Genomic DNA, 23,748 nt, shown 5'->3' with positions numbered 1-23,748 from the left:
TTCTGTGAGGCGAAAGGATGATAATTGGTACAGGGTAAAATATAGCCTTTAGAGCATCAATGCTAGGTATGTCAGGCATTTATTTTCACTAATAGTGACAACGTAAATTACGCAATCAACGCTGAAATTATAAAGGCGTTTATCTTAAAACGACACATTTGGGTGTTAACCTCAATCATGTTCTGCAACAGTATTATGGAACACGTAACGTAATGTGTGAGATTCATTAGAACTAGATATTACGGAAACCTCGCGAAATGCCGTGTGATTTTGCTTGACTATCAGTTAAAAAGTTGAAAAAGTTACATTAAACAGGAATTTACGCAAATACGTAAGGGACAAGAAAAAGGTGTGAACAAATGTGCTTGTGAACTTCCAGTTTAAATACATGACCTTGGCTCACGTAACAGACACGTGATCCAGAATAACGCCTGACAGACGCCTGGCAGACGGAATGATAGCCTATTAAGAGTGCAACCGAATAATTCATTTCCTACGAAATACAAACAGGCTTTCTTTCTTGATAGAATGTCACACACACACACACACATATATATATATATATATACAAACATCTCAAATTAAAACAGGTGTTTGCTTGGATAAGAGAATAAATGCACTCGAGTTCGGCAAATAGCCATATCTTTTGCTGTTTTATGTATTAGAGTTTCTCCCTCCTGCAGAGTATCCGCCATCTGTACTTAGGGCTGAGTTACTATTTTCGCGGTAATGATTACCACCGTTTGAAGCTTCAGCCTCGTTACGAGCTTCACGTTTTTTTCAAAAAAGGATATGGCACCTGTTGTATGTTACGCTCGACCTATGCATTTTAGCTTCGTACATTTGAATGTGAGGATACTTCAGGGAAACAAAGCAGTAAATGTGTGTACTTCCTCTATTATTTACTTACCTTTTTATTTACCTGATTTTTTACCCTGTGCTCATCAGGAGTATTTATCTTACGCGACAAGAATTTACTTTTAGAGTGAACTACTGATCTTTGGCAAGTAATTGGCGAAGCTCCCTATGTGTTACGAACATATGGCATCAGTGGAAGGCAAGTGAAATCTAACGTAAGTCATGCATGTAAAAACCCAACTAAACTTTCATTAAAGACAAAGACTACTACCGACTACTTAATGACACTAATGTTTCATGATCAGTGACGGCAGTGAATACCTTTGCATTTTATCCATTGATGTAAATAATTAGTAAGAACTAAACGACGCCCCTGTCACATCAGTGTGGCCACTGTGTCCAGCTTCTCATGACATATCGCGGTTTATTACTAGATTTGTGTTGGTCTGGTGGACTTTATTGGAGAGATTTCCTATACCTTTCTAAATGACAGGAACATCCATGCTCTTAAAAATAAACAAGAAGATTTCTTTTGATTCGCAGGTCACAAATTCATAAAAAGTTTGTCAAAACATGTAGATCGATTTTTGCTGTTGAGCGAGAAATATCGAAGCAAATAAAAAAAGAACATTTTTAACTAATACGTTGTCGTTTTGACCCCAAAATGTACTATCGTTTATTCAAATTCGACATACCATGATCTTATATTATTAGTAGGCTGGTCAACCGATTGTTAGTTTTTATGCACCTGTAACATCAATGAGCACATGGCAAACTGTATCGTCCGACTGGTGATGTCAGCGTATAATTTGTTTGTTGCGTCATACCTCGTATCTCGTTGATTACATCTCGTGATTACGTATGCATGAAGCCAGCCTCTGTAATTGTATCCGTGTTAGACGCTGGGATAGACAAAGCTGTTCAGCTTGGTCTAAAGAGACATGGGTCAAACCACCGGGGATAAAGACCTCCTGTAGGCTAGCATATGTCAATGATGAATTATTATCGCTGAGTGAGTAATGCAGGAATACCTACTTATTATAAACTAATAATACCTGGTTATCAAAACGCCGCGTCGCAAAGTGCCTGAAGACTGAAGTGCATTCGTACGTCGGCATCGTGACAATAGTCCCTTAGTGAAGTCGCCCTTGTACCGCTCTTTCGTGTGTTGGGTTAAATTAGTCGGTTCCGGTCTCCCTTGGGTTGCAATTAGTGGCCCCAGCCACTTCATTTATCACGGGACAAATGGTTATTTGACTTGAACTCCGGATTACTCTTTTGGAATCCTTCGGGTTCCTCTGGTTTGGCGTTCCATAACAACGTGAGTCAGGTGAATTGCCTAAATCTGTGGATCAGTTTCCATATTCCTTAAGCACTCGCCTACTGTGAAAACAATATACCAAATCCAAAATAACATGACGCCTTCCAAACCATGGTAAACGCCGAACCCCGAAAAACTTTGAAACACACGTCATGAATACGCATGTTCATCCAGTCCATGAGCTGAATCGGGAATCATGGCTTGACAAAAACTTTGCCATAAAAAGGTCACAGCATAAAGTGTAAAATCAGACTTCGTATTTGTAAAACAACTCAAGCCTTAAGTCATAATTGCAAGTTCTTTACTCAGGACAGAAAAGGTACATTGATCTGCAGTAAACAACAAGTGTACAAATGTTACACTTCCTTGAGCAAAGGATATTAACAGTGGCTTCAGACATGATATGGAAATTATTGATTTATTTATTTATTTGATTGGTGTTTTAGGCCCTACTCAAGAATATTTCACTTATACTACGGCGGCCAGCATTATGGTGGGTGGAAACCGGGCAGAGCCCGGGGAAAACCCGCGTCCATCGGCAGGTTGCTGGCAGACCTTCCCACGTACGACCGGAGAGGAAGCCAGCATGAGCTGGACTTGAACTCACAGCGACCGCATTGGTGAGAGACTCCTGGGCCATTACGCTGCGCTAGCGCGCTAACCAACTGAGCCACGGAGGCCCCTGGAAATTATTGAGGAGCAATTTTTACATCAGATATTCATCAACTGATTTAAACATGGAATTCGACCAGTGCTTTCTCGGAACAGAAACTTTAATACAATCGCCATCAGCGATATACTTGAGTGCACCATGTATGATCCTTATATTTGTGTCAGCAAACGGTACTAGGCTATTTGATGTTAAGTCTGATTTCCAGTCAGACGCAGTAAATCAACATAGGATTTTTCATGTTAAAATATTTTCCCTTAGTTCAAGGATACAAAGGATTTGTTGTCCACAAAGTCAATGAGATGCAACCAAATACACGCGGTTTGTGCGGTATATGAAATTCAAAGCCTAATATGAGAATAACGACCCCAATGGTTTCAACAGCTGCCATATACAAACCCACAATTGTGCAGGAAACAGGCACTGCTGTGTTGGTAGATTTTGACGCAGTCGGTACTTATTAAATCGCGAGATACACCGGTGCAGCTTCCCTGTGCCGACGTTTACAGTTACGTCAGCTACATCTGACGCACCGGCGTTTCTGTGTATTACATTAAGTATATATTACAAAAAAGGCACACAAACACGCTCTTTTCGCGGGTGGGCTGCTTTCTGGGGCACTCAAATCTGCTTTTTTTGCCGTTAACCATCTGTGATGTTATTGAGGGCTGGTTTTTTAATCGATTATCAAAAAACACTCGGTTTGGTGCCGTGATTGGGGGCTGTCAAGCTAAGCTGTGACAGTGGGTTAATACAGTCTTACTGTGATAAGCCGGGTTGTCAGAGGCTCATCTCCACCCTTACACGCAAAAAATATGGAAGATGAAAAGAAGCTATTTCCACTGTCAATCTCAAAGCTTTTCTCAAAAGAAAGAAGGCTTACGGCTGTTTTTATGTGAAAAAAGATGTGATAAAGTGCAACATTGCCACTAATGTCATATCTCAAACGGGTATTGATATAGGCCTATATTAAGTGAATAACCTTTAGCAAAAACGTATTGAACAATGTACTGACCAACATAACCTGCAGAATATAGGTTAGAACAAATTTGTAATAAAAACCCCAACGGTGGGCGTTAAATCTAACCACTGCAGCTCCAGCTCCGACCGCAAACAGCAGGACTGTCTCTTGAACCAAATGATGAATGGTAAAACTGCAGAAAGCAACGTTTTTGTCCATGTCTTTAGAGCTAGCATAAATCTGGACATTTCGCCAGAGATAAATCTTACACTTTCTTTGATTGTAACTGACAATGTGGGCGAGTCAGTCGTTCCAACTCTCCGTGGCACACTAGAGAGCGTTTTTTCCAAACTTGAGCCCCTCTTAGGTAAGAAAAACTAGTGTGGTAACTATACTATTTTCAGCCCCTGGGAATTAGCTCTTACCTGGCAGACTAAACGCTACTACATAATCACCAGGGCTGACGAGTGCTTAGTAAGACTAGTACGCGTTCCCATAGCTACCTCGCATTATGTTTTCTGGTGAGCCACAAAGTGCTGGGTGGAATTCTGATCGTGACGTGCATTATTGTATTAAGTAATGACGTGACTTGAGATGTAGTTACACAGTGTATAGTAAATATCATAAAAAAATGAATCAGTACCGCAAACATATGTCTGGAAAACTGAAAATTGATCTCTTTTGCTAGATAATACCAATGTACCAAGGTTCAGTATATATAGTCATTCCCTCTTTGCTGAACTGAGAGCCGTACGTACAAAAATATGACTGTTTGAGTTACCAGACATACTGAGGGCCCAAGTAGATTTCGCGCCTGCTATTAAAGCATTATTCATGCAATGACCATTCAATGACCATTCAACTTTCAGAAACAATGTTTTACTACACAAACAGGCTAAAGCTATGTGTTGACCACCACAACGCCATTGGTTACCTTTAAACGGAGTAGTGAAATTCTGCGATGTGTGATCTATTTGTCTATAAAACTCTGATAAACATATCTGTGATCACAGCTGTGGTATTTGCCAGAGCACCGTTTGAACAAGGCTAGCTTCTGATTTATTGTATCTCGAAGTTGCGATGGCTGGTACACTGCAAAGGAGAGGGGCCTGAACCAGTAGTAAATACATTACGACATTTCCACTACGAGGCACAAGAGTTTCAGGTTCAACCCTAGTTCTGGATCGCGATTTTACAGATTCCCTAGCGCTCATTGCTCGTGTGGCCTTGGTGACAGTAAGCGAGCGTACTGCGCTCATAAGTCCGTTATAAGTCCGCAGTCGAAAGTTCCTTAAAGGCCACTTATCATCCAGTGTAATATGGCGCGAAATCGTGTACATCACCTGTAGGAAAGCTCGCCGGCCGTTTATCCTGGGTACTCCGGTTCCAACCAATAACAGAAAATATCCTCGATCATTTAAAAGGACAGTCCTTGAGTATGGCGATGGACAACAACTATATATGTAGATAAAATTTATACCATAAGTTGAACGCTGAACGTTTAATGTCAAATATTACAGTAAATATAGCCACTGAATACGTGATAACCATCCGTTGTGTCTGTCATTCCTAATTCGCGGTACGTGCGTATTTTAACTCCTTCAAAATTATACTTAAGTCTTACATTACGTCCTGGTGGCTCCCGTGGCTGAAGTGGTTAACACGCCTGCGCGGCGCAATGACCCAGGAACCTCTCACCAATGCAGTTACTGTGAGTTCAAGTCCAGTTCATGCTGGTTTCCTCTCTGGCCATATGTGGGAGACCTGCCAGGAACCTGCGGATGGCCGTGGGTTTCCCCCGGGCTTTGCCCTGTTTCCTCCCACCAAAATATTGGCCACCGTCGTATAAGTGAAATATTCTTGAGTACGGCGTAAAACACCTATCAAATAAATAAATAAATAAATGACGTTCCGAACGATATACACACTCAGTGTACACACAAAGCTGAAAGTAGTTCCGCTAAATAAGCTTGACGTTGTCTAACTTCTTTCGCAATAAATCTGTTTTAATAAATGCAATGATTAACTTTTATATGTTTATTCCACGGAATGAAGATTATTACATATTTTTGTTTCGTAAATGTTTTTTGTCGTTTAATAAAAATCTGAATCATTTAAATTAAGCTTTTCATGTTCTCCGTGTTAGATTTGACTTCGCCCGAGAGTACTTCATATTGCAGTACATAATCAGACATCGACTGTGAGAAATGTCTTCATCTTGCAGAAAAAAATCAGAGCAGTCAACGTCGATAATAAGCAGCTGTTTGTCTGACTAAGGTAGAGTTAATCATGATTAACTGTATCACCAGAGAGCATGTACAGGTTTAATTCGGGCAGGTGAAGTTTTAAAAACTTCGTCCCTTCGAATGATCTGTAACGTGCGCACCTTTTCCACCGCCTGACACATCTTTGACGATGAGTACTGAAGTAAACCAAACAGGCTCAGTCATTACAGGAATTCAGCAATCCTGTTATTGTGAAATCCACATATTTCGGGTGACATATCGTTTGTTCATTTGTCGACATATGTTACTTGTGTCTATAGTTGGTTCGAATTTTCTGTCGCTATCAAGATTATCACGGAGCGGAACCTACAAATCCAGGCGATTTCTACTCAATCAATGAGGATCAAAAGCAATATACGGAAGAGTAAACCTAAAGGAAAATCGTCATTCCAATACCATTTACCAGAATCTGGTGCAAGAAAGTATAGTTTTAATGCATTTTACACTGTGCCGTGCCCCTCCGTTTCACCATCTTCCATTAGCTATGAGCACACGTAATTTGTTTTTTGTTTTTATACTTTTGTTTACAGTTACATTGTGCATCTTCACCATTATCCAGTACGTGTATTTACTGACATATCGGTAAGTAAAAGTAAACACTTACCTTTCCCGAATAAGAGCAGAAGGAAAGTTACAATGGGTAAATTCCAGGTAATCACTCTCCACATATCGACCTGCGCCAGGAGAATTTTACACTCCGATCTGTAAACGAACTACTTACACCGCCAGGTACGAAAAAAGAAAATAGAGAGAAGAGTTTTAAAACGCGAAAAAAAAAACAGTCTGCAAATTCTGGTCAGCGTTTACCTTCTATAAACATTACAGCACATAAGGGTAGATTGAGAGTCGAGAGCGAAAGCCATCCCTTCGGGCTGATGTGAACCTCGATCCTGCCTACGGTAAACTTTGCCGGCACATACATTGCCAGCATAACAGAATCCCGCCGGTCGACTGAGGGCTGCCCGAGTCCCTCGTGTCTCACATAACCGCGCGAACCGTGCCGGCAGAAACCAAGACACAGCGCATGCGTCGGCTTTATGATCAATATCCATGCTGTTCACTTAGCTATCGAATTTTCTCTCCATACCTGCATAGGTCCAATTTCACAGCATGCTTGTTTCTGTATCATTATGACAAAACCATCATGTAGCATATCTTCTCATGTTAACCTGCTTTGATGTTATCTCCATACAGTTACGCAACGAGTTTATGTGTTTGTTTGTTTTTTTTTTGCCTATATTATCAAATTTTATCACCGGTCTAAATATTTCTATTTTAGGCTGTATCTGGAAAAGTTTAAAGAGAAAATCAGCTCAATCAAAACGATTGCTTCGTAAAGCATTTTTTCTACGAGTGGCGAAAAACGATATCTTTCACTCTTGCAATTTTACATCGTCAATTTTTAGCAATAATTTACCTTTCATAAACCATGAAGAAATCAGTGTTTCTTGAGGTTTTTATTTCATTCCTTACATAAACCTCCGAACAAACCTGTTCAGTTATGTTAAAGCAGGAGGCACATTCAGCGAAGATAAACCACGTCATCAACAAAAAAGTAGACACTACAGAAATCTGTTACGAGACCCTTCCTCTTCATCTTGAGAGAGAAAAAAATCTCTAAATGAATAGTTTAAACACGTTTTAGTTTACCAAACATTGAAGTTTCATTTGTTTTGATATATGATTATGATTACGAGTGATTTATATGTACCAGCTACACATTGCACACGTCGTGTATTGAATAACGGTATAGACCAGCTCTTCATATGTTGCTCAGATGTTTAGATGTGTACGTTCACGGTCAAAGAAAAAATGCTGATGATTATTTATGAAGTCAGTAACATCTTTGATAGGGTTATTTTTACTTTTGCTCATCGTCCACTCAAACACATGCCCTTGCACAACTACTGCTAGCGTTTCACATCTTATCCATTACAACGAATCAAGCATATAAAAGTACATATGTATACCACTGATCATCAAAATAGGATACCAAGAGTATATAATGCATGTGAGAGCGGTGCTGATATGAAAACCAGTATTATGAGTCACATGATGGTTCCTGGATTTTCAATATAACTGCAGGATATGTTTAGATTTAAGATATGTCAAAGTTTATATTAACAATGGATTGACGGCTTTCTTCGACCACGTGACCATTTCTAGATGCTTATATTTAGCATAGCATATTTACCGGAATCTCTGGAATGCTTCGAAAGATTTGGTTCACAATTTTGGATTTTACAGCTCACGTACACATTAACCGAGCCATGCACGTTTGTTAGGAATAACACGTATGTTATGGGAAGTCCACCAAAGATTTCTGTATAATAGTCTGTAAAATGCACAAAATATAGTTACACAGGAGTGATTTTGTATTTAGAGGAACACATGTTTGATCAACTACAGCTAACGGAAATGTATATTTACTCGCAGTTTTATTCTGCTCCAAACATCAAATGCTTAGGAACTTTCTAGTCATAGACTTGTCGTTTTCTTACAATAGCTACGACGACGGCCATGTAGATGCGATAAGCATAGGCTTTCAACACTCGTATATAGATTTGGCATCAGCCATTGATATTTGGCCAGATATGTGCTAACTAACATGACATTCACACAATCAATGTACCAGTCTTCACCATTCCGGAAGTGTAGAGATTTATCGGTGTTGAGCGATTAGTAGCGAGAAAGAACGCGCAATGATAAAATGGCTCTGCTGTATAGCACTTCAACAGATGCAGCCTGTTTTCACGGAATTGCTTTTGAGTTACGAATCGCTGAAACATTTTCTTTCTGTACTACAACGTTTCCCGTATTTGGACAATGTGATTTTACATCCTGTATGATAATACCGGCACGAAATGTGTATTATAGAAGTTGAAAAAATATAATTCACTCAAATAAGTTTATGGATTCGACTTAGTACAGTAGCGTGGTCTTCCTGTGATACAATGGGCTGAAAACGATCTTCGAAGGAATACAAAAGCTTCGGTCAAATAAAAACATCTAAAAGATTAGGGTAAAACCAGAACAGCACCAACAATCTGACAGACTTCAGCATTGGGTTAAAACCAGAACAACACTGACAATGTGATAGACTTCAGCATTGGGGTAAAACCAGAACAGCACCAACAATGTGATAGACTTCAACACTAAGGTAAAAGCAGAACAGCACCAACAATGTGATAGACTTCAGCATTGGGGTAAAACCAGAACAACACTGACAATGTGATAGACTTCAGCATTGGGGTAAAACCAGAACAGCACCAACAATGTGGTAGACTTCAGCATTGGGGTAAAAGCAGAACAGCACCAACAATGTAATAGACTTCAGCATTGGGGTAAAACCAGAACAGCACCAACAATGTGATAGACTTCAGCATTGGGGTAAAACCAGAACAGCACCAACAATGTGATAGACTTCAGCATTGGGGTAAAACCAGAACAGCACCAACAATGTGATAGACTTCAACACTAAGGTAAAAGCAGAACAGCACCAACAATGTGATAGACTTCAGCACCGGGTTAAAACCAGAACAGCACCGACAATGTGATAGACTTCAGCATTGGGTTAAACCAGAACAACACTGAAAATGTGATAGACTTCAGCATTGGGGTAAAACCAGAACAGCACCAACAAGGTCATAGACTTCAGCATTGGGGTAAAACCAGAACAGCACCAACAATGTGATAGACTTCAGCATTGGGTTAAAACCAGAACAGCACCGACAATGTAATAGACTTCAGCATTGGGTTAAACCAGAACAACACTGACAATGTGATAGACTTCAGCATTGGGGTAAACCCAGAACAGCACCAACAATGTGATAGACTTCAGCATTGGGGTAAAACCAAAACAGCACCAACAATGTGATAGACTTCAGCATTGGGGTAAACCAGAACAGCATCGACAATTTGATAGACTTCAGCATTGGGGTAAAAGCAGAACAGCACCGACAATGTAATAGACTTCAGCATTGGTATAAACCAGAACAGCACTGACAATGTGATAGACTTCAGCATTGGGGTAAAAGTAGAACAGCACCAACAATGTGATAGACTTCAGCATTGGGGTAAAAGCAGAACAGCACCAACAATGTGATAGACTTCAGCATTGGGTTAAAACCAGAACAGCACCGACAATGTGATAGATTTCAGCACTGGGGTAAAACCAGAACAGCACCGACAATGTGATAGTTTGCAAACAGTCACACAGTCAATTTACAGTAGTTGGGGCTTTGTTTTAACTGTTCATGTAAATACTTAAAAAGTAACAACATCCACGACGATAACCATAAAGCTGCTATAGTATACGTAGGAGTGTACATTTTCCGCTGGATTCTATTGGTCTCGATACAACGCACAGACCTATACGTTGCCAGCGGATTACACCGCAATGTGTTAACAACGCTAGTTGTGGGCTTCGTTTTTTACGAGTTACTTGTCCAATTACTGTATGTGTACTGCAGCCACTCACGCCCAAACCGTGTTGAATCCGAGAATTGTTCACTTTACCACATGTAATACAAAAACGTTCATTTCTGACACATCCGATGTAAGTAACCAGATATAATTTATTTATTTATTTATTTGATTGGTGTTTTTAGCCGCACTTCCCTTTGACGACGGCAACCAGCACAGATACAACGCACAGGCCTATGCGCTGCCAGCAGATTACATCCCAGTGTGTAAACAACGCTAGTTGTGGTCTTCGTCTTTTACCAGTTAGCGGTCCTATTATTGTATGTGTACTGCAGCTTCTGTCAGACACTAAGCTATGCTCAGTTATCTAATCAAAGCCAATAGAATATTCTCATACCACCGCCATCTGGTTTCTTAAAGGAGAGGAAAACTTAAAAACATTAAACTATAGGCTGTAACGAGCAGATTGTTTTCTATCTGGTGGTGCGTGTTGCATAATTTTGCGATTTTTCCTCGCCGTACACGTAAAGCCTGAAAACGCCAAGGTTGGCATAAATCGCTGAGTCCATCGCGCCCTCCATCTTTAACACCCTGTAATTTATGCTGGGGGGGTGTGTTGGCTCTCAATCAATGTGAGTCGTTAAAACTGCCGGCTTGTTCGTGTAACTCGGAACCTGCGAAAAATGAACTGTAGAGTTCTACCGGAAATGTACGAACTGCACTTCGGCGGTTTCCGACAGCAATTCTTCTCCTAACACAGAAGACCTCAGGACTAGTTCTTAGGCAATGGAGTTGGCCATAACGAATGTTGGCGCTGACTTTAGTTATAATTTATCAACTTGAGGTACATATTAGAATTTTTATGGCGTGCACCTGCGAGGAAATGCATACTGTTTTCACTGGTATTTGATGGATATTTACATTTCCTTCTCCTTTAACTTTACCTGGATCTGTGTTCAAAACATTAACAAGAAAAGGCATTTAATTTGAACTTTATTATACCATGTGCAGATTGCTTTATGTTCCCCTGTTGGGAGTGTACCATAACTATACTAGAGAACAATGCTTTTCTTAAACTTTCGTTTGCCTGACGGCATTTCAAACCCATTGCATCTGCCTTGGAGACAAACCCCTACAGAGAGTGCGTTCTTAGTGAAATCAATTGCACCGTGCTTCGAGGAAAAATCCGTAAAATAAATGAATCAATGAAGTGCATTCCACTGCCGATGTGCTACGCATGAGTTTTGATGGAATCTTCATTCCATGGACAATGGCCAATGTCTGTGGGCAAAATGATTAACAGAGATACCCAATAAATAAAACATTGGCATACTGAAGCCTTAGAGCTGATAATGGTGTTTTCCATCTGTGCTAACAGCATTTGAATGTACAAGGAACAAGCACGTTGATGTCTTAAACCAATGGCTGTTAAGGACGGTATATTCACCGCTGGCATACAGCCAACCAGTGAGTTCGGTACAAACAAACTATTGGCGCGTGTCTGGAATTGAGAGCGAAACGACGGATGAACTGCAAAAAGAAGTAGCCTCTTCAGTTAATCTGATAACACTTTGTGTTGTAGTTGCTCTGAATCCACTTATTTGTGTGTTGTAATGAAAATTCGTTGTGCGACACCAAGCAAGATTAAGAAGAAAGTATTGGCGAATCAGTGATTAAATATACCATGGGTTAAACAGCTTGATTAGTGAAAACAAATTCATTTATTTTGTCAAAGGTCAGATCGGATGAAGTTAAGTTAATAGTATTTCATGGTAATTTAATTAAGCCTTTGTCGGACTCTGACCTTTGTATATACAAGCCGTCCGCAGGTCAACCGCAGACAGAGATCCATTTGACTGGTAACTTGCCGCTCACTCTCTGACCGTCAGCTGACCTGTGTAATCTACATTATTTGTTGAGACCGTTGTCGTCTGAGGTTATCTGGTTGCCTAATTGATTCACTGACTGGTTGATTGATTGGTTGTTAGTCACTGAGGAACTTTCAACGTACAGATTATCAGTAGTACAGAACGAGCGAGTACAACGTGATATGCCATTTTGGTGGAATCCAGGCGTCAAACCAGCCGTCGACCAAAACAAACATTCCGGGTCAATGATCGTGAGATCAATTTCCTAAACAACGTTCCTAAACAAACCACCACATAACTTAGGAACTATTCAATGTAAGACAGTAGTACGGGTTCAAGCAATGAGGAACAGTCAACAGTTTCAAATAGTGATAAAAAGTGGACGCACATACGCCATAAATTGAATCCTTATCCAAATCGCGCACCATGCTAGTTTATAAGTTGTAGACAATCAAAAATATGTATTTCATTTGCGCTTTGGAAGCAACTGTTCATGTACCCAAAGTTACGATCTAATTCAACACGATGACTATACGTCTTTCGACCAGCTTCATGTCAAACCACTTCCATGGCCTTGTTGCTACAAAGGTTGAGATAATAGTGGAAGCAATCAAATCTCAGTGATTCCCTTTCTGAGGCTGCAAATACACCAACACATGGTGTGCCCGACATTTCAAAGACAAGCATCCAAATGACGCGATGAGCTGGTCAGTGCTAAATTGCAGGTGTAATAATTGTGATTTTCAACTAAGAATCGACTAAGAATTTAACTTTGAGTTCCGAGCTCAAACTTTGATAAAAAGACATATCGTACCAAATGCCATGTCACAAATGTGTTGCAACTATTTTCGGTTACATTTACTATGACAAGGGCGTCAAAAAAGTTTCTCGTAAGGCTATATAGAGTAGACAAGCGAAGGAGAAAATTGAAGAGCTGAGCGTTAGTCATCTTCAAAGGCCTGATTCACAAAGCTCCTGATGGAAATGGGTGAGATTTTTGCCTTCAGAACATGGCAATAAGTGGTTGGTATGTCAATGTCAGCAATACTTGCTTAACATTTTGGATAAGTCACTCTCTGTGACAAAAGATTTTAATCTCAACATTCCCATATATTAAATTTCACAGCCACATATGACCGTAGGGTTCTCATTAGGTTTGTCGATTCAAGGTTTACTTCATTGATTATGTTATGTTCACTGTTAGATTTACTGTCTATTACAATTGTACTCACTGAATATTACTGATCACTTAAGCATTTCCATACTAATGTATTTGTGCTCATTAACTTGATGGTTACGTCTCCAGGAATTAAGTTAATGCCATGGACAATGCCTAATGAACCGTTCCATGTTTCGCCTGTGCAGTGAACAAAGAGCAAAATGGCTAAACCGGACGGAAAGGTAACTCATTCCAGCAACCAAATAGATCCCCTCAAATATTGTAGAAAACATCAACCTCTCTTGCAACACCTGACGTGAATTACTGAAACAGTTACAAATGTTTCCAATAAGGCCACAACAAAAAGCACCGTTTCACAGCGTTCTGGATCCTTATTGGTCTGGGCTTAGGCTTCTTTTTGCTCTACCTGAGAAACAAGCGCATGTCAACTAATAAGTCAAGCAGAATTAAAGTATGTCATTGTGTCATTATGTGTACAAACTGATATTATTGATGTAAAGCCATGTTAAAATCTTCTTTGCCATGTGACTCGAGTCCACTAGCTATCCCCTCTATTTTTATGGTGGCTCACAGCGGCCATATAGTCCCTCAGCCATCATAATCGTGTGCTTGTCGTGTCCTATATAAAAACACAGACAACGGTAATGTCCACAGGCTTTTACCCGCACCTCAGTGAACCCAGCAGGTTTAATAAGTTTATGATCGCCTCGTGAGTTATCCTACTACTTTGCGCAAGCTAAAACACATCAGTAAATCATTTCCTCAGGTATAACTTCAAAGTGCTTTTTAATGGTGAATCATTTCTCAGCACTGATGGATATACTTGAGAGCTGAATTGGTGGTATGAAATATCTATATGTATATTTATTTATTATGTGTTTAACGCTGTATACTCACGATTTTATTTACCCATGCGATGTCGGCCAGGTTTATGGGTCGACCAGTATTACATACAACACTACCAGCTGTGGGTTGTGTATGGCGACCTTTATGGACTATAATGACACCGTAATACTGATCTATCACATCACACAGGTTTTCCTCTTAACTTTATTACTTAGTAATAAAATATCACCTTCATATGTCTAAAAAAATAGATAATTACATTATTAAAATTAACAAGAATTCCGCCCATAGGAGTGTACATTTATCATTTATTTCATTTATGTTTATTGAATGATGTCTCTCGCCACAAGCTAGAACACACCATATGTACGACTACCACCAAGTTCCTTGGCGAAGAAAAAAGTGAGGGTTCCTCCACAAATTACCATCAGATGGAACCATCGCACTTCCCCAGGTGGGTTTCCTGACAAACTCCATGTCTAGTTGAATATGGATTAACGCAAACCGCTAAATTCGGGAAAAGCGGGTAGACGTTTCGGACGGCAAACGTCTGACGTGATAGGTGATTTATACTCGCGGTCATATTGGATCAGTAACAATAGAATTTTATGGTTAATTTCTCATTGTGAAAGGCACAGTCAAGAAAAAGCCATGAAATTCCGTTTTTTAGAGATTCAACATGGCCGCAAGAGCAGGTCATCTACAGGCTAACATACGCACACAGAAGGAAACAAATACGACAGAAATAAGAATGACAAATCTTCATCAATTCAAGTTTAATGATAAAAAAGGTCACTCGTTTGAACATTCGTAAGCTTTTTACTCCACATATTTCAGATTTGCTTTTTGGGTGAAAGAGATGTGCGTGTGTATCAGAGGTACACAATTTGTGTGCCGCTGATACACATGTGATAGTGGATGTGTTTCACAAAGTACACAATTTGAACACAATTTGAATGCAGTTTTTTATTATTGTGTTTTGAGTGAGTAGGCTGACCAAAAAGCCTAATAAAGTCTACACATTAGGAGTAATTATGTCCCGATTTTTCCGGGGTTTGGGGTTGGGTGAGGATGGGAGTTGGGTGAGGGTGGGGTGAGAAAATTGTATAAAATCAACATTTCAGCTCTGTTATTACAGGACAGCAATACGAAAATCAACTTTCCTATAAGTCCTGTTCTTCAAAGTTGTCACAAAGCTGCGTCAAGCGCATTTATCACCGTATTTATTTAATTCATCAGCGACATGCCATGGAAGTTAGGCAAGGTGCAGTTTGTGAGCCGCTTATATGTAATAAAGTCCACTAGTTGTTTTCACTGGCAGAAGGGTGTGGTGTGGTGTGTCGAGACATCTTATCCACATATAAGCAAAAGTGGTTTATATCAGTACAGTTATTTATACAAAAGGCATTAGAGATGCATAGCAGCTGTTGAAGTAAAAAAAAGATTGTATTTGTGTGAATGAATATAGCGTTGGTCTACCTTTACGTCTGCGATTATTTCTGCACTGCTTGCGTAACGATTGCGCATGCTTGATTGGATGCCAGTGCTACAAAGGACAAAAATATTGCCAATAATCTCTAAGCCTAACGCTCTGTTGCACAGGTATCTGATTCCTTTTAACTCGAATTCAGTGTATCATCTATCTAAATAATTTACATTTGCCATATTTCACGATGCGGGCTCACGCGGTGACAGAAGGTCTTTAAGGAACAATCACCGTGGTAGCAGATGTCTCTTATTACAATGCCAGCCAGTCTGCAAAGCCTCACAATAGTACTGAAAGGCCATCTACCTCAATCGCATTATTCTGTCAGGCATCGTTTTGTCCTGGCGATCTGTAAATGACCTCCAGTGTTATTTATCCATTTAGTTAGTTACTTACTCAATTCTAAAGTCAGCCAGGTATATCTTACTCACCCTGGGATATATATATATATATATATATATATATATATATATATATATATATATATATATATATATATATATATATATGTGTGTGTGTGTGTGTGTGTGTGTGTGTGTGTAAAATACTCAGCGTCACCTCAGAACGACAAATATAGTTCCTTTGCTCTGTTTAAATATGTTTTTATATTAATTATTAATTTTTTTTATTAATTTTATATTGGATGGCAACATTTTGGGTAATTCTAAACCAGTGACATCTAATATATTACAGTTAACAACAACGCATATTTTTTATCATGTACATCAACAATTAGAATAAAACCCTAACTGTGTGACCATTATCGTCACTGCCCAGGCTTTATTCTCCATACTGAAGTATTTTTATAGTACTTTTTTCTATTTTATATTTTTAAGTCAACGTTCTATTTCCATGGCATTGCCTCGCTGTTTAGCAGCATATGTAGCACAGCATTTCCGACTGTTATATTTACAGCCTGCTGTAAAAGTCTGGCAATACTTCAGTTTACCGAATACCGTTGAAGAGTCAGTGTTTGTATATAACGCAAGTAGGAAAAAAGACTTAGATAAGATTACGCGTAAGGAGTCATACCTAATGAGGTCGACAGGCCTACGTGCTGAGCAATAATATAAAGTGCATTCCGCTTAGCAGTTTACCTATAACGAGCACAAGGTATGCTTCACCCAGTTCCGAGACACATACATTTCCATGATCTGCTTACACCTGTAATCTAACATTAGCTCTTTCATATAGACTACAACACGAAAGAGAACATTTACCTTTTTATGTGTAAGGCTTGTGTGTGTTGGCGAGCTCTGGTGAAAACTGGTGATGTGAGCTGTCTGGGTATCACTCAGCATGCTTCGCAATCGTTCTCATGCCACATACATTACCTTAAAACTCGCGAAATCTCAGACAACCGCACATTTCATGTCAACCATGTGACTGGATGTCAGCCACAGGCGATAAGAGTTGCAAAGAGTACACATGCAATTTCACACGTTTAACGGTTTCTCTAGGGTGAAGCGTGAGCACTCAGATCTGTATACGCCTACAATTATGGGTAGTGATAAGACCTATATTTCTACACATCAGCCCCAGTGCACACCTTTACCCCCCGATAATAACATATGTATCAAAGTTGCGCTTTGATTACAACTGTTCATATCCCCAATGTGGCGATCCAATTCAACACGGTGAATATACAGCCCTAACCCCCGGCTTGAGTGGAATCAGGTTCAGTCATGTAGCATAGCATAAGCGTTTCTGGACGTTCTGTCCATATTTACTTACCAGAGAATTATATTCATTGTCGAATTAAAGAAACAGAGTGAATGCGTTCCATGGAGTAACCTTGACACACTAGTTTTTGCAGAAATTACTTGTGAGGTGTCATCTAACTAGCTATTGTTATACAGTGTCACCATGGCGGTCATGCATTCGGCTCTGTTGATTCCATATATGCAAGTATTGTTCATATTGTGTATGGATTTATTCCCTAATTTTGTTCAATATTATTGCAAAATTATGCACTTAAGACGAAAACCAGTTTGCACACCAATATGGACTCGAACCTTCGATTTTCCTTGCCCCAAATATGAACCTGCCATCCAGTACAGTAGAGCCAACGCACATTATGTGATAATATTTACTTGGTTTATGTCTAGGTAACAGAAAGATATTCTAAAACAAAAGACAAACTTATTCGATTAACCATAACGGAAGTCGTGACGCAGAAGGATCTTCACAAGAAATAAGATATAAATCCTGTGGAAATTTTGTTCTGGGCCTTTCTCCCTAAATCATGACTTTAAAGGCTTCAAAGTAACGTCCATTTGACAGAAATGAACACTGGGGACTTTTCAGAGGGGTATAACACCTATAACGATATCAAAATTGACATACATTTAATGTATTCGGTTACATTCGATTTAATGAACTAGCTGTATACCTGCATAAACCAAGATTCTGCTGGTGAACTAAGAGTGCTGGAGGCCTGATCCGTTTGCATTGTTTTCGCGCTAGTGTTTAATTTTTAAAAAAACTGTTTATTCAGTTTTACATGATGCGAAAAATATAACAAAATAAAATCAGGCGGAATTCAGAAACGCAAAACCTTGACATCAAATGACTGGTCTAAACACAGCTAATGTATAACTTTCACAACATATAAGTATTGCTGATGTATTGTCCATCACAAGCATTCCGAACAACTATGAAAATGATCCAGTCGGTGCAATTCGCATGTATGTGTAAGGTCCTACATAACGTGTGTACCGTATTGAAGCAATATTACACCCATTAACCGCTCATGCTTATCTATATTTACTGCAACGTAAACAGTTTTTGTTATTACTCCAAAAACGATTTATCTCTCTCTTTATCTTGTATATATGCATGAGACGGCCAGCTTTTTCCGATGCGGGTCGGCAAGAAGAGATCGACTCACTTCTGATCCCAATCTCTTCGTCCCAATACCGGCGGGTAAACGGTATGTTCCTGGCAAACCGTACTGACACCCAACCTTCTCATAGTCTTTATTATGAAATGTGGGTGGACAGCCAAAGTTAATAATGCGTGGCCTTAGCACTGCGGCCATCAGGACTAACCTGGTGCCACCATAGATTGGCTGTCAGCCTGACACGCTATCTCACATCTTAACCCTAAGTATGCAGACCAAACCACCATACGGTAGTTTATGAGTGCTGTCACACCACAAAACCATAGGAAGAATGTTTATATGTTGCTAGTTTGGCCAGCTGAAGTGAGGTGGGGGGGGAGGGACGTCTGGTAAAACGGCTATTCTACTTAAGATAAAATATTTATACAAAAAATTAATTAGAAATGCATTCATGAACTTTAATATTGTATAACAAAATTATTGTAGAAAATGAAGTATTATAACTGTTAATTAGAACATCGTAATGCAATAACAGAAGGTAAGTCATGCATAGCCTGCTTAAAAGAGCCAAAGAAACAAGATGAGTCGTAACGAGAAAATTGTTACTCTCACATATATGCTGACATCTTGAAGAGAAATGCGTGACTGCCATTGAGTGTTATGGTCGACAACCGCCATACCGAGTATGGACGATGAAAATCAAACACAACCGTCCGTTCCATTACCTTAAGTGTGAAATTCGAATCTATGCGTCGAAATAGACATTCGTGAGCTAGGATAAGGACCAATAAGGACGTACCAGGGCAAAACCCAAAACGATGCATAAAACTAAGAAAGTATATAAAGTACGAAAATAGGACGGAATCATGCAAAGAGAAACAATCAACAGTTTTCAAAGATCTTGGAAAGACGCAAGGTATGTTCTATGCGACTATATGAAAACAGTATTCAAATCGTGTACCATGCTAGAATATCAGTTGTCGACAACAAAATGTGTATCTCATTTGCGCTTTGATAGCAACACGACGAATAAACAGCCCTTATCCCTGGGTTGAGCGGAATTAAACACAATCATGAAGCAGAGCGCCAGAAATTCTGGAAGCTCTGTCCATATTTACTTCCAAAAGAATCATACTCATTGCAAAACTTAATAAAATTGGAGTGAAGACGTTTGATGAAACAACCTGGACACACAAGTTTTTGCAGTAATAACTTGTGACTTTGATTGAAATCACACACATGGTCTAACAAGTGCTACAAGGCGAGATATGTATACCTAAGTAGATTATTTGAATTCATATTAAGTTATTTTTCTCATCATGTTAGAGGAGGTAGAGTATATACAATACATTTAGTAGAGTAGGCGGTGAATTTGATCAATTATTCCAGTCTCGCGCTAATATGGTAAAAGTAGCGATTGAAACAGACAACGAGGCTTTTGTAACAGGGACCTCTAGAAATATATTTGGAAAAATATTCGAAACCTTTACAGTTGTAGCCTGGAGTACAGGACACATCCTTTAAATACTGTTATGTCGGGTGCAAGATTTTGAGGTGCATTTCCTCCTTAGTTCTGCAAGTACACGACACAGTACAATAATAAAATTTATCTCAGATTAGTACCGTCTTACACCTACTGTGTTCAACGGGAATACTATACCAAATCAACCAACTTTGATATCTAAGCGATGGTTACTCTTTTGAAATGACAAATTGCTTGGGCTTTGGAAGGTGATAACATCAACAAGAAAGAAAGGGCAAGGGCACGGAGAGTACTTCCATGTCCTGGGCTTTACCGCCACCAGAAGTCAAAAATGGAAGTGTATATATCATGTTTATATAATGATGGAATAACTCCAGGGAGTAAGTACGCACATATGTTACGAATGTGCAGTATTCGTCAAAATAGGCATTCTTATTCCAGTCATCAACCAAAATGGAAGTAACATGTCTATTAAATACAAAATTAAGACGGAACCATACAAAATGAAACAGTCAACAGTTTTCTTAGAGGAACTTAGAGGAACCCTACCAAGTGAACTTGGATATATTCTCCTGCATGATATAATATACACTAAAAACTAGTGATAGTTTGTTTTGAGCCTGTGGACTAAAGACCCATCAGCTGTGGAGACTAAGGTTTTTAATGAATAAACCAGCGTATATTGGAATTTAGATTCTTAATTCATTTAATAAAAAAGCCCGCAAATAATTAATCGATCTTCTTAAAAATCCGTATGGGTGAAATAAGTTTGAATATAAAAGACTGCGGCATAGAGAGAGTAAGATCCAGAGCAGTGACGACAGTGTGATAGCTGGCAAATGATCGCGCGTAAGTGATGAAGTACGTCCTCTTGTCATTTTAACTCAGTTATGGTTTTCCTCAAAATACCCATTCAAATGCTTAAATAGTAGTAAATTATACGCCCCCTAACACTATGGCTTAAGCAGAATTAGGAAATAAGAAAAAAATACACTGATGATAACTGCAATTTATTAGACGTCACTGGTCAGGAACATACAATAACATTAAAACAATGCATACACATATGTAGACCACATCAATTTCTAAAAACATCCAGTGAATACCCTAACATAACGCAAGTTACATTTCCTGGGGTCAGACTCTAGCATTTACAGATTTCAGCGATGATTCAATCGATGAGGTCAAGTCAACAGACATGTTCCATTTGTGGGGGCTTATAAGAGCAATCAGCACGCGCGTCTTGTCACACAAGCCGGCTCGTAAATGGAAGTATGTTTGGATAGTTCGCGACCAACCATGTTGTCTGCTGAAGACGTCTTTCCACATCTCTTCTATATCACCATATGTACCTTCAACAGAGAAGACCATTCCTTCCGCGTGCAAATCGGAAGGTTAAAGCTAACATCCGGGCTCTTACCAATATTTCTTGGCTTCTGTTATGCCCGCGTCCTTCCTAAACAAAGCAGCCAATAAAAAACGTCTAACGATTTGACCTGACTGATGAACAACCAATCACGATTAGTTTCTTCCCGCCGAGGTATCAGAAACACTAAGTGTTGACAGGTATTTGATAGTATTTAAATGTTGGAATATTTTCAAAGAAAATATCTCCCCAGTAAGGGATTTTGTGATTTCACATCGTCATGCACCATAGAAACGTGATTCCTTACAGACATGTAGTTTGTGTTTATTAATAGAGATGGATGTGTATAGCAGAGAGTGTACACTATGACCCTTGTGTGACAAGGTTTTGGGGCCGTAGCTTGTCTATTGGGGCCGCTCCTTGCAGCATTCAAACCAAATAAACTAGAAACGATATAAACCTAATGAGCTACATTCCGTAAATCTTTTGATTATCTGTATGAGTTTTCCGCAGGCATCTTCGCATATACACAAAAATGGACAATACCACAGGTTTGTTCAATCCCGACCAAGTCGTCTAAAGCCCTAATCTCATATTGTTACCAAAAATTTCTCTCAATTGTTTAGGTAAGCCGAGACAAAATATCGATAAAGTATCCCTTATAAAGTTATAAAAGGCGTAACTTTTTTATTATTTTTGTGTTATAGACCAAAAAAGCAAAAGCAAGAACATTGATAAAGTCGAAGGCGCCATCATATTATCAATATTAACCAATCAGGCGACAGTCATTTCTATAACTCGAGAACGCAGCTGTTTCTGCTGATGTCACATGAGCCCTGCTTTGCCTTTTCGTCATAAGTGCCCAGGGTAAGATTAAAGAGGTATATTTGTTTCCGTGGCCTCTTTAGAACTCTGAAAGTTGTTTTATAGAGTTACCAACCAAGTCAGAAAAAATGTATGTGAACGTTTGAATGTATTTCCATCACTCTTCCAAAATACCTTAGGTTATTTCATTTGTTGTCTTTCCTTTTAACTTATTAATTACATACATAACAGAAACTAGTCGAAACATTTGTTGGCCTCCAGGCATGTGGGATATTCCGCAGGCTAAATGTCTCTCAATGTTCCACATTCTGGATCCTCAAAAATAAAAATTGAAAACCAATCTGGACAGTGATTCAAAACAAGCAATATATGAGTCTCTACAAATTGTCTACTCATTCTGCAAGATGGTTTTTCTGTCTGTACTCTAATGCTATTCACGGGTCTCCCTCACTTCAGAGTTTCGTTTCATTTAGCCTGTCCTACTTAGTTTAAAGGTGCTCCCCAAGACGATGGGCACAGTAATTCAGAGATCAATTCAACAAACTTCATCGTTTCCATACTGACACTCGAGGTTCGAAATGATACGGATTTGATGAAATATCGTCAGATTTCTGCTATCTTCTTGTCCTTTACAATGTGGTCTCATATAAACGACTGTACTTGAGAGATTTGGTTGTCATATGATGTACTTGGAACTGGAAGCATTCAGCGCATATGCCTCAGGGGGAGTAACAGGTGGCTTCAGCTGAGCTCATATAAATCATACGAATAACACGTAAAATGGTTAATCACTCGCATTGTGCTTTGGTCTACTTAGTACATTAGCGCTCTTATTTTTATTAGGTAATAATTATAATTTCAATGTATATAGTACGATTCTTGTGTTGAAAATAGGCTGAGACCCCTGGTGGTTTTGAACCAGCGACCTGAGTATCAGACACATAACCGCCAGTAATACCTGTCAATCTAGATCATTCTGTCAACAAGTCTCCCTTTGAAAATATATACTTTAGGTACCGGCATTGTCTGAAAACAGATTCTCTCATTCGCTGCATGATTATCTGACTCACCGGTTAATTAATTTCCTGTCTGAGCAATTAACTGCTGAAAATGTTCGAAAAACTAGAAGACAGGAAATATGACAGATTAATTGAGCGATCAATTCATCGAACGGCTGATGGACAGACTTTCTTTGAATGAGTGCAGCTAGCAACGTTACCCTGCATGTTTTTGTCCTGGTTCACTTTTCTGTCTCAGAAATAAAGCTCTTAGACAACATATTTCCATGCAAGACACGATGAAGAGATCATGGGTTAAGCCTCATTAATCTTC

At 39.2% G+C, this 23,748-nt stretch overlaps 1 protein-coding gene across 1 annotated transcript in view; it reads right to left on the bottom strand.

Moving 5' to 3' along the window:
• Window positions 1-6,924, bottom strand: part of LOC135472988 (neuronal acetylcholine receptor subunit alpha-7-like) — a 45,766-nt gene extending 38,842 nt beyond the window's left edge. Inside the window, exon 1 of the mRNA XM_064752747.1 lies at window positions 6,700-6,924. Within this exon, the coding sequence (XP_064608817.1) occupies window positions 6,700-6,763 (64 nt within the window). The 5' untranslated portion in view covers window positions 6,764-6,924. The remainder of the gene's footprint in view (window positions 1-6,699) is intronic.
• Window positions 6,925-23,748: the final 16,824 nt, after the last annotated feature.

The sequence above is a fragment of the Liolophura sinensis genome, chromosome 8, assembly GCF_032854445.1.
Source record: "Liolophura sinensis isolate JHLJ2023 chromosome 8, CUHK_Ljap_v2, whole genome shotgun sequence".
Classification (NCBI taxonomy): domain Eukaryota; kingdom Metazoa; phylum Mollusca; class Polyplacophora; order Chitonida; family Chitonidae; genus Liolophura; species Liolophura sinensis.
Note: the sequence above shows the minus strand (reverse complement) of the source record. Positions and strands in the feature narration are given on the sequence as shown.